Source organism: Branchiostoma lanceolatum, chromosome 17 (assembly GCF_035083965.1).
Source record: "Branchiostoma lanceolatum isolate klBraLanc5 chromosome 17, klBraLanc5.hap2, whole genome shotgun sequence".
Lineage (NCBI taxonomy): Eukaryota > Metazoa > Chordata > Leptocardii > Amphioxiformes > Branchiostomatidae > Branchiostoma > Branchiostoma lanceolatum.
In genome coordinates, this window is record NC_089738.1 from 18502921 (window position 1) to 18515081 (window position 12161).

Sequence of the window (12161 nt, forward strand, 5' to 3'; positions counted from 1 at the left end):
TAGTTGTTTACACAGCACTCAATAAAACATCACTCGAGACATGGATTTGTTTGATTTCAATGAAATATATTTCTAACATCTAGTACATACATATATCTTGCACCTATTGAGCTCTTTTTTCACAAACTACAAATTAGTCAAATAGTACAACGATTATAAAGACAGACAAGACATTGACAATATGTTACTTTACAACACTACAGTTTGCTCCATATGCCCAACATGACTATCTAAAAATGGAGTCACTACAATGCAAAAGAAAATGTTACATGTACAGCAATAAAAAGAAACCTTCTTTAGTAATTGGCGTAACTTTACAATAAAGAATGAGATTCAAGTCTGCCCCATCAATTATATGAAATAAGAGAGAATAAAACTTTGCCAAATGAAGCAAGAAAGACAACACTCATTACCAGAAGAAAACATCTGTATACAATACATGAACAGTGGAACATGTGAACAAAAGCACAACTTTTAACAAAAGTTTTGTACTTTCTAAAAAATCATGTTTTGACAAGGAAGCAACTAGACAGGGATGACAGTTTTTTGCTACCAAGACATGCACATAACAAGACAGAAACAGCATTTATATACAGGACAACAATAGCACGAGTTACTGCTACAGAAACATATACTAACATACATGTTTGACAAAAAGGATAGTATTTACAAAACATTGAACTTTAAAAAAATGCCTCTACATACTTTAGGCAGGTGCCAGGTTTGACTCAAGTAACATTGTTTCAAAGGTCCTTTCTTGAGATGTCATGTTACCGTTAATACTGTTGAAGATATGACTACTGCTGGGTATGATACTGCTTTACCATCTTGCACTTTGAGCTAATCTCCAAGCAGACGTATGGTCATTCTTGTGGTTTACATGTTGTAGCGCACCTTTTTAAATCTTTGTTTAAGAAGGTACACTAACTTAAAAGGGAAACGAAATGCCACAAAAACACACATAAAACACTGAGGCTGAGCTAGCTCCTTACATCTGTTTGGAGATTACTGAGCTAGAAAATTGTATCTTTTAACTCCAAATATTACTTGAAACAGACTGTGCTACTTGAAAAAATTGCAGTGACTTGAGACATGTTCTACAATGGCAAGACAACAGTGAAATACTGAAGGTGTTTTGTGATTTCTATGAATGACATCTTTTACTACAGATGGAATTAGCTGAACACAATTTAGAAGTAAAACTAGATTATTTCATCTTTTTTTGCAACAATATCAAGCTTCAAAATCACATAATTCCATATTGTTAAACTTTAAGATTCTATTCTTTTTCCAGACTAAAAATGCATTTTTTTTTCTATAAAATCTCCTGATTTGGTTGCTGGCCTTTTCAATTTCAAATCAAAATGTCTTGGTTCGTAGAATAAATTTTCAAAACTAATTCTATCTTCCTTTAAATGAGTTTGGACACTTGGAATGATCTGTTGTGTACAAAAGTTCCAGCTGTCTTTTGGCTACTCCTGATTGCGGTTGAGTCTTCTGGCCGACTAAAAACTTGCACTATTTGCACAAAAAGATAGGGGGAGCTGCAGCCTAGTCCATCTCCTCTATCATGTCCAGTGGAGGTAGCTTCGCAACTTCATAGAAGACACTGCAAAACAAAAGCACAAGTAGAATAAGTTAGAAAACAAGCACTGCATGTGAAATCATTAAACTTACTATAGAACTGTTCAAAATAGATCGTGAATGAAAACCATCATACTCATAGTTCCGATATATTATTTTTAGATCTTGAACAAAGATAAGGAACTAGATGTTCAACATAAAAGCATACTGAGTCTGAGGAGAAATCTCTATACTGGCACACACAGTTTCAGAAGGGAAATGGACAAGAAATAGTCAAGACTCATTCTTTCAAGCACCAGAGTTATCAACTTAGGATTGATGTGTTCAGAAATGTGTTTTACAATAGAATTATCGCAAGAGTGGAACTAGCCACCAAGTACTGCAGAGCATCCTTACTGGATAGCTTTAAACAACTCTTTCAGTCAGTTACATGTGCAAAGGTTAGCTGTTACAGGTTACTCAGTGTAATATAAGTAAAATAACCAGCTGCTGCCGTGCCAGATGCAAGTACCTGCAAAGCTGGTGTGTTACACCAGAGGGCAGTAAAATAAACTGGCTATACAGATACAGCCTTGTTTTCATCTCGACATCTTGCCAAATTTTCTACTTCAGAAGTGTACTTCTCTTACCTGTGAGAGTACTTTGCGCGGACAGTCTTGAGTCTGGAGTCTCTCGGTGCTGCTAAGAGGGAGTTCAGGTGTCTGACCAAGTCCTTCAGCTCCTCCCCCTTGTAGCCAGAGTAGTATTCTAACGTCGGGGTCTGCAAAATAAAATAATCAAGTGTAAATTTCTGGGTCTTTAAAATGACATTCTTACTTTAAGTAAGAACAGAAAATAGACATTTAGCTAATTTTTCTGTTAAGCCCTTTCTAATGATATGGGCGAGAGGTGATGAAATTATTGAGTCAGGATTCAATACTGGGAGGAATTATTTTACCTTGCATCATCCATTACGTATTATTAGATACATGTAGAAGTGAAGACATCATAGCTTTTGACAGCTTATACATGTACTTTCATGTGTACTCAACCACATACACTTATCTTCTCAGGCCAGTTACAAAATCTTTTTTGCTGTTGCTTTTGGACAAAAAAGGACAAAGTGGCACTGCACTCAAGTTTTCATACTTATTTTAACAGTGCCACGTACAGAGAACAATAGACCCATTTTACACCTGGGTGGGGTGACGTCGTGTAAAGTGCCTTTCCCAAGGGCACAACATCAGTAGCATGTTAGGAGATTCAAACCCAGGAACACTGGGTCGAATACCCTGCCTTTACGCCACACGAACCCACAAAGTTACAAAATAAAGATCTGTCCATCCACCCATCTACTCACCCAGTCTCCCATCTTCTTCATCTTGAAGGCCAGTAGCACCCAAGCACACTTATCTACATTGCCAGTAACAAAACACAACCACACACCCACCCACCCATCTACTCACCCAGTCTCCCATTTTCTTCATCTTGAAGGCCAGTAGCACCCAAGCACACTTATCTACATTGCCAGTAACAAACACACCCACCCACCCACCCACCCACCCATCTACTCACCCAGTCTCCCATTTTCTTCATCTTGAAGGCCAGTAGCACCCAAGCACACTTATCTACATTGCCAGTAACAAACACACCCACCCACCCACCCACCCACCCACCCACCCATCTACTCACCCAGTCTCCCATTTTCTTCACCTTGAAGGCCAGTAGCACCCAAGCACACTTATCTACATTGCCAGTAACAAAACACAACCACACACCCACCCACCCATCTACTCACCCAGTCTCCCATTTTCTTCATCTTGAAGGCCAGTAGCAGGGCCCCGGCCGCCAGTTTGGACTCCCGGTACGTGACGAACTCGTACTCCTGCAGCGCCAACTCCAGCACGAACCTCGCCAGCGTCAGAGTTCCCATGTCCACTTTGGAACACTACAGGCGTGAAATTAAAACAAAATCATCAATCTTGGGCTTAGCTTACCAAAATAGAAAGCTATCTTCCCACTAGTCATGATTCTGAGGACAGACAGTTGTGTAGTTTATACAGGTGTAATGTACTGGGTAAGTTGCTCAAGTTCAAGAAATAGTGGAGAACAGCTCCAAGTCCCGGACTTGTAACCCTTTCCAGTAGCATGCACATCAATTGAGCAACAGTAGGGATTCAAACATATCTAGCTTTAGCCCAGAAACAGAGCTACTAGTACTAGCCAGAGTAAGTGCTACAACAATAATAAGTCCTTCCCCCCCCCCCAAAAATGCAGTTTGAAAGAAAGAAGCGTCAGTGCCAAGAACTGAAGAACCCATAGGAAAAGCCCAAGTATAAGAAGAATGTACCTTAGCGTATCTCCTTAAAATTTTATAGAAGACGGGGAAGTTTAAGACGTCTGTACCTTAGCGTATCTCCTTAAGAACCTGTACGAGATAGGGAAGTTTAAGAAGACTGTACCTTAGCGTATCTCCTTAAGAACCTGTACGAGATAGGGAAGTTTAAGAAGACTGTACTAGGGAGGTTTAAGATGTCTGTACCTTAGCGTATCTCCTTAAGAACCTATAAGAGATGGGGAAGTTTAAGGAGACTGTACTTGGGAAGTTTAAGACGTCTGTACCTTAGCATATCTCCTTAAGAACCTGTACGGATGGGGAAGTTTAAGGAGACTGTACTAGGGAAGTTTAAGAAGACTGTACCTTAGCGTATCTCCTTAAGAACCTGTACGAGATGGGGAAGTTTAAGACGACCGTACCTTAGCGTATCTCCTTAAGAACCTGTACGAGATGGGGAAGTTTAAGAAGAAGTCCAGTCTGGTGAGGATAGTCTGCTCCATCATAATGATGTCCTCCCGTCGGTAGGCGTCGTCGCAGATGAACACAAAGTCGTCGATCAGCGGCGGACAACGCTCCTGTAGGGGGCAGAAAGGCTTTCTTTAGAACATAAGAAAACTATGTATTACTATATATAAAAATTTTCTATCTGGAAGCTTTACTTTGTCCTACAGACGGACACAAAGTCGTCAATCAATGGCGGACAACGCTCCAGTGAAGGGGCAGAAAAGCTTTCTTTACACAAGAAGAAAACTATACCACATGAAAGTGATTTTCTATTCCAATCTTATGGATGCTTTACCCTATCTTTCAAACGAACACAAAGTTTTTAATCAACACTAATCCTGTAAAGAGGGCCAATAGTTGGTAATATTTCATCTAAGTGTGAAACTTGTGTTGGAAATACTTTTGTCATTATCAAACAGCTGCACAACAACCGTCTTACTCTAACTCAAAGTCAATTATCAATGGAAGAACATTTTCAATAAATTCATTTTAAATTTCACACCAAAATCAACTACGTAACACTTTAAATTATTGTTTTCCGACTCACATCAAACTTGCAGGACATGAAGAGAGCCGTTGCCCCGACCAGCTGAAGCTTCTCCTTGGAGACTTTGGTCTTGGCCAGATAGTGGTCCACGATCTTCACCGCCTGGTACAACGTCTCGTGGTTCAACTCAAAGTTCTCCTGGACCTACAGCAGAAATCAAAGTTCTTTACTGGGGCTTTACTAGGACAGCCATCTAATGCTGTGGACAAATACACCAACAGGCTCAATGGATTCCAAAGATATTATGCACAAACTACAGGGCTCGAAACACTGGGTGCATGTGCACCTGTGTGCACCCAAAAACTGGAGCTGCGCACCTTATTTCTGACTGTGGGTGCACCAGTACACCGAGATATTTCTGTAGGTTATAGTTACTGTACTACTGTATATTTTTGAAACTTAAGTGACGGAAAAAGCAATCAATATAACCTCTGTTGTACTTTGTTTGATGTACATGTATTACTTATTTTGAAGTTAGCTATAGACTTTCAGATCGAAGTTCTTTAGGACGAAAATTGATGCACACGGTTATCATCCATTTAACCAAATCAACATGGTCTAAAGCCATTTGAATACGGAAACGTACCTCTACGAGCCAGTCGACCAGGATGGCGCGCATGTAGGGCTCCAGGTGGGCGTTGTGGATCTTCAGGTACTGGGGCAGCAGGTACTTCTCCTGGGGAGGGAGGGGTCGTTGTTAGGTTATGCTGTTACTTAAAAAACATAAGCAGACTTTACTCCTTATCGTTACTGTTTGTAACCCTTCCATGGTACCACAGAGAGAACAGCAGCACTCATTATCATTACTCAATACTGCAGTACATTGTGTACTGGTAGTAGTAGAAGTAGTAGTAGCAGATAGGGAATCGCAGAAAGACATACACATGCTTGCGCACACGCATACACTGTCAGACAGACTATAAAATACTATACTTTCACTATTTGGAGTGGGAGAACACTGGGGATGTTATCAAAACAGTACTGGTACTCGTATATTTTGTATATGAACTAAAATTACTGGATGACAGGACAAAGCATTACGTTCTTTTTCTTTATTTGGGGAAGGACAGCATTCAGCACTCTAGCTTACCATCTACATAGAGTACTAAAATGTTTAATCAAGATCCAGTGCCCCTTGTACCTCTCTGTTCTTCATGTAGAGGAAGATGTCCTGTGCGTAGTGCGGCACCAGGGTGGGGTCTCGGATGTTCTCCTGGTCGTAGTCGTACAGGGGGGGTCGGGTGGGGATCCCCTGGGGCTGGGGGGAATAAGAGGTAAGATTGAGAACAGAACAGACCAGCTCTATTCAAACTTCCTTTCCAATGCTATCATAACTTTTCAAAAGTTACACACTATCAATATCATATCAGACTGGTGGACTCCAGGAAGAATAGTGTTTCTCTATGTAACACTAGAATAGCAATGGAGATCTGAATAAAACAAACATAATTTTGCCGAGACCATATAACATTTCAACCACAAAGTTTGTAGAAATATTTGTTGAATGTGAATGCCTTGTTCCATAACAAGCATGTCTCAGCTCTTATTGTTTCACTTTTTTTCACTTCCGCAGTACTGTTGAAATACAGAGAAGTAGAAACAGTCCTGTATCTTCATGGTTTGAGTGTGGCCTCAAACTAAATGTCATACATGAAATTTGTGCTCAGTTATGACAGGATCTAGATTCAAAATTTCAAATTTACCAGAAACTGGGAACTTTTTGAACATGATCCTGTAATGTCTCTTTCCATATAAATAGCAATGCGACCATTCAAAAGTAATTTTATGCCTGGGAACACTGGAAGAAAGAAACTGAAAGTGAAAACGCCGATGTTTTTCTTTACCTTGCCCTCTGCCGCTATGGCTTCCTCTGTCTTCTGTCTGTTCCTCTCATTCAGATCCTGGACACTCGAGCTCAGAACCGGAGACACTGGTCTGAAATAGAGAATAGGGTCAAAATTCAAACACAATGTACATTTGCACCTTCAGCTTTTGATTATTCACTTTAAGTTCCAGTACACACACATGAACGTATACAAACACATAAACACATGCAACTACACACACACTCACATTCACACACAAATACAATCACACACACACACAAACATACGGCATATTTTTGGTCAAGTCTTATACGTATCATTTTGAGATAACATACCTGAACAGTATAAGCAAATATGCATTTCTATAAATTGATTGCATCTAACAAAGTCTAGCCACTCTTATAGCTACTTGCTTCCATTGCTGGAACAGTTATATACATATCATTTTGAGATTACATGGACTGAACAGTATAAAATATCAACTTCAGGCTCCTACCTGCTTCCATCGCTAGAAGTAGAACAGCTGTCGCTGCAGCTGGACGACACAGAAGACTGCGAGGACGGGAGGCTCTCCTGCGAGGACTCAGTCTCCATGGAGTCATCGTCCGGCAACACTGGCCTGGCGATCTTGCTCGGCTTACTCGCAAGTCTTCCGGACCGTCTTCTGGGGAGCACCTTCACGGCTTTCTCCAGCTTGGCAACCTTCTTGGCCTTCTCCTTGCCTTGGAGCTGTTGGGCAAAGGCCTGGTGGGAAAAGGCAGTGGAAACATAAGACACATGCACTGCTACAGTAGTATACTCGTTACTAAAGGCACAGTACTAAAAGTACAGTACTACTGTACCTTTACTTAGTACTGGACACAGGTATACATGTACTTCAGAATGATGATTAGTTACTGAAACCAACAATAAACATTTGGAGTTGTTGGGCAAAGGTCTGGTGGGGAATGACAGTGGATACATCAGTACAATGCTGCATTGCTATAACATTACCAGTATACCTCTTCTACTGGACACTGGGTCCAGGGATACCTCAGAAGAATAGTTAGACCAGTCAAACCTGTACTAGTGACACCATTGTGGCCACTTTTCGGTGGTCCCTTAAATTATTTTCTATGGGCTATTTTCTCTAAGGGTGGCATTACAAGTGAGTCTACTTTACCCGAACTAGTCCACTTTAACTGGACTAGTTCGCCTCCCGTTCCCAGTCTAAAGAGGAGAATCCGGTTTCTCCAGGAACCGCACCAGACCACATCCCAACCCTGGTCTAGTCCACATCAGCGGGGGGTCGATGCGGTTCCGATCTGTGTGTAAAGAGGAAACTGGCTCCGGGACCGCTTTCGGGGTCATGATAATGATATGCTAATAAGCCTGCACTAGCAATAGAAGCATATTTTCCTCATTCTGAAACGTTTGTGCAATTGTCATTGAAAGTTTTCGAATGTTTCAAGTGCAATGGCCTGCCACCCGTGGCTGCTTCTTCTTTGGTGTTCTCCTATGACCCGATCAACGTGCCCGACTTGCAGTACAGCCAGCGAGGCGAGGACGAACGCCGGCGGGTTCAAGCCTGGTCTTGACTATCCCTGTACATGCGTCAAATCGTCCTTTTTTTGTTGGGCCAGTACTATTTCATATGCCAGAAAACGCTTGTAGCAAACATAAGAAATATGAGAGGAGCGACTGTAACATCTCGCACCGCGGGTGGCGCAATGCCCTTCCGCCCGTAGGTCTAAAGACAACCGATCCGGTTCGGAACCGGTTCGGATTATCTGAAGTGGACTCAGTGTTAAGTGGGTCCAAGTGCCTTTTGTGGTCACTGGAGATTTGTTTAACTGTATTTGTGAACCAATAAAGAGATTAAGAGATAAACATTGTACCTGAAAAGTTAAAATGTAAAGTTAATGCTAGGAAACAAATTATTCCCATCACAAGAAAAGAAACTGTAAAGAACTTTTGTTTAGTCTTCATATTTGGGAAAGTACAACAATGTGAGCAAGTGAAGAACAAGCATTTTTGTTAACTTATATTGACAAATTAGGATATAAAATCTATTAGAACCTTTTGTCATGGAAAACACAAACAGTCGTCAGCAACATGAACAACAGTTTCTGCATTGTCTATCAGGTTAAAGATTTCAGCATAAAAATGGTAACAGAAGTTACCACCACCCAGGAAATCATACTTTTAAACAGCACTCAGCAGCTACTCCCTATTTCTACCTGGATAAAGCCTGGTACATTAGTGGCATTGGTTACACCTTTCCCTTGGAAGTTGGAAAATAACAAACAATGAACATCAACATGCATGTCTGTTATGTACAGACTCTACCAGATGTTGCTGACTTCAATAATTTAATCATCAAAAAGGAAGTCTAAACAACAACCTGTTAGTTTCAGCATCACTGACTTGTTCAAGCCATATACAAGTCTCTATTTATTGTGTTTTGACTTTGCGTCAACTTTGAGCAATAGACAAGTTCACACTTCTTGCAAAATACCGAACTGCTTGCAAAATGTACAAGGGACACCATCTGAAAGTATCCTAACAACCGTCAAATGCAGAGGACCTGTAGCTTACTTATTACAAGGAGGTTTATATATAAAACCTCCTTGCATATATCATAACTGTAAGTGCAAATAGTTTGAATGTTACAAAAAATAACGTCTTTACTATGTCCCATTCGTGATGGAAGCAGTTTGGTTGTGTGTGGTCATGTGTACTTATATGTCTATTATCCAAAGTTACAGCAAGTTCTGGTACTACCACTAATACTAGTGCAGCACAAGCCTACAGAGACCGCTCCCAGCCAGTGTTATGCACCATGCCCAAATCTCCATGCCAATGCCTTGATTAGTACAACATGATTAGCATGATAAACATGAACGGGGCCATCTTTTGTCACCTGTATAAGAGAACTGGCTGCTACGGTCTCTCCAGGCTTGGGCTTGTCTTGACTCGCTGTTCCCTTCTCAGTGTCCGAGTCTACCTCCCCAAAACTTACACAGCCAAACAGACCGGGTCCTTTCTGCTTGGTAGCCTAACATAGAGAAACCATCTCACCAATCAGTATCTTGTGGCTGATCTACAATTTACAAAGCATTATGTACTTTGAAATGTAGTTTGGAGAGCTTGAATTTTATCTGCCACCACAAAATATCTTCACCCATGCCAAAATAAAATGAGCCAAGGGAAGGAATGCACCCTTTTCTACATCTCATCTTGAAGTTTCTAAATGTACCTATTTTTAGGAATGTTATCAAACTGTTAGTTCCCTGTCAGACGTGTCTACATAAAAAAAAGAAATAAGATTTACAATGTAAATTACATAAGAAAATAGAAAAAAAAATCAATTCCTTTGTAAATCCAAGGATAGCCTTTAGCTTAGTTCTTTTCATCATAAGGGCATTTAGACTAGCACACAAATATACTAAATACAAGTAGGAAAGGCAATAACGGATTTACATGCTTAGGCAGAAGTGCAGTCTTGTAACTGTAAGGTTTGGCCTGGTCTTCCAACGGACGCCACTTTGCCTACTGGTACTTGTTGGAGGAGGAGTAGTGACCAATGGAAGCGGACCAAAGCTAACATTACAAGACTGCACTTCGGGCTAAATCAGTAAGTAAATGGCAGTAATACTTGCTATTTAGTGTCTTATTCCATTGCAAGCAAGGAGGTATACAGCTTCCCTGCCACCAAGAACAGATGTGTACACCAAAGCATGCAAGTGCTGCAAAGCAAGTGCATTCAATCGTATTCATGCAAAAGACAAACCTCTAGACATATCACTTATCAGTTACTAGTGTGTATCTTACATTGGTGATGTCCCCAAAAGCTGCTCTTCTCTTGGCCAATCCATCCGCCGTCTCGTCTGAAGCACGCTTCGTGCCTCCACGGGTCGTCTTTTTGTCATGGTGAACCTGTGGGGAAAATCTATTGGTCAAAAATCTGAATTTGACGATACCGGTAGGCCAGGGGGAACTACATTTGAACAAAATTATGCATGTTCTTATTAATTTAAATTCATACTCAAGCATTGGCCAAAAGTGTTGATTCACTACCAGTATCTATAAAGGGCTTTTAAGAAATGGCTTATGATACTGTTCCAACAATTGTAAATTTTTTTCAAGTAAGTCGCTTAGCCTCATAAGTCATATCTGAGATTTATATCAATATCAGCAACTTTAACAACAAAAGATTTTTCTCTGGGTATCAACATTTCTAGCTACAAAACAATTAGAATCAAAAAGCCATGATTTGAGGCTGTTGTACAATATGATATCTATGACTGTTAACACTTTATAAATAAATATTTTGGGCTTGAAATTGAATTATTCAACAACATTCTTTAGTTAGTTTTCATTTTCGCAGGCCTTTGTTCATGATATTTTTGCATAGCAACATACATTTTACAAGCACAATGTGGAGATTCGACATTGCTTAGGTAAAAACACTAATCTCTGCAAAAGTTACCAGTGGAGCCGCTTTTTTCTGCGGGTTGATCGAGCTGAGACCCCCGCGCTGAGACCGTTTTGGGAGCGGCATGGCGACTCTGCTGGCGTTGTCTTCACTTCACCGCAAAAACAGCCGGCTTGGCGTCACTCAGAAATGTCCACCCAGTCAAATAGACAGCTATGGACAAATTCTGGAGCTCAGGACGTCGAAATCTGTGGAAGATAGCATCAAAATAAAGCTAAGAAGAGCAGGGGCAAACAAACAAATACAGTTTGTTTTTGAAACGGACTGCAAACGACGCCATATTTTTTTGTGCACAAAAGCTGACGTCTCTGTTTTTAAAAACGTTGAGTCCAACGGTCGATTTAACAGAATATCACACGAAATTTCGCCCAAGTATTCGTCCTAAATGTACAACAAAACACACAACATGGTAAGAGACATTCCAGGCTAATTCAGTACCTTAAAAAGCGGTGAATTTGTGTCTCAAAGTCCACGCGCAACTGACAACAATTCCGGAAGTGCTTCAAGCGATGTGAAAGGACTTTGAAAGATGCTACATATGCAAATCGCGCGGTCTGATTGGTCCGCCGTTCCAGCGGACGTCCAATCAGCATTCAGAAGAACGGAAACTAGAATTTTCGTAGAAATTAGGAGGGTTTTTTTTGTAAATTATTTAACATACGATGAAAAAATCAGTCTTAGATTGGTAGAACTGCACGTGAGATCGGAAATTTCGACTAAAATCAAGGCTAGAATCGACCTAAAGACTTTTGTCCGCTCGGCATTGTTCGGTAATCTTCGTTTATTTTCGCCTCAAAGCGAATGGTGCCGGACATTGACGAGCTCACTGTCCGAGCTAGTTCGTCTGCGATGCAAATGTGCTGCTTCTTTGCCCAACATTTTCGTTTTGATACCAACGCTTCACAA

The 12161-nt window shown here is 40.7% G+C and overlaps 2 protein-coding genes across 3 annotated transcripts in view; one reads left to right on the forward strand and one right to left on the reverse strand.

The window, feature by feature from the left end:
• The window catches only part of LOC136423483 (uncharacterized), a 150004-nt gene that overhangs the window by 20606 nt on the left and 117237 nt on the right, over window positions 1-12161 (forward strand). The window lies entirely within an intron of this gene.
• Window positions 46-11824, reverse strand: LOC136422861 (G2/mitotic-specific cyclin-B3-like). Of its 2 annotated transcripts, XM_066410771.1 has the most exons (13): window positions 11694-11824; window positions 11250-11443; window positions 10592-10696; window positions 9681-9815; window positions 7275-7522; window positions 6797-6887; window positions 6094-6210; window positions 5539-5628; window positions 4953-5096; window positions 4321-4476; window positions 3362-3511; window positions 2214-2344; window positions 46-1609 (listed from the first exon to the last, which is right to left on the reverse strand). In XM_066410771.1, the coding sequence occupies exons 2-13, from the start codon at window positions 11319-11321 to the stop codon at window positions 1552-1554; spliced, it is 1497 nt and encodes a 498-aa protein (XP_066266868.1). In that variant the 5' UTR covers window positions 11322-11443; window positions 11694-11824; the 3' UTR covers window positions 46-1551. The 2 variants fall into 2 exon arrangements, with proteins under 2 accessions (XP_066266868.1, XP_066266869.1); XM_066410772.1 differs by lacking the exon at window positions 9681-9815.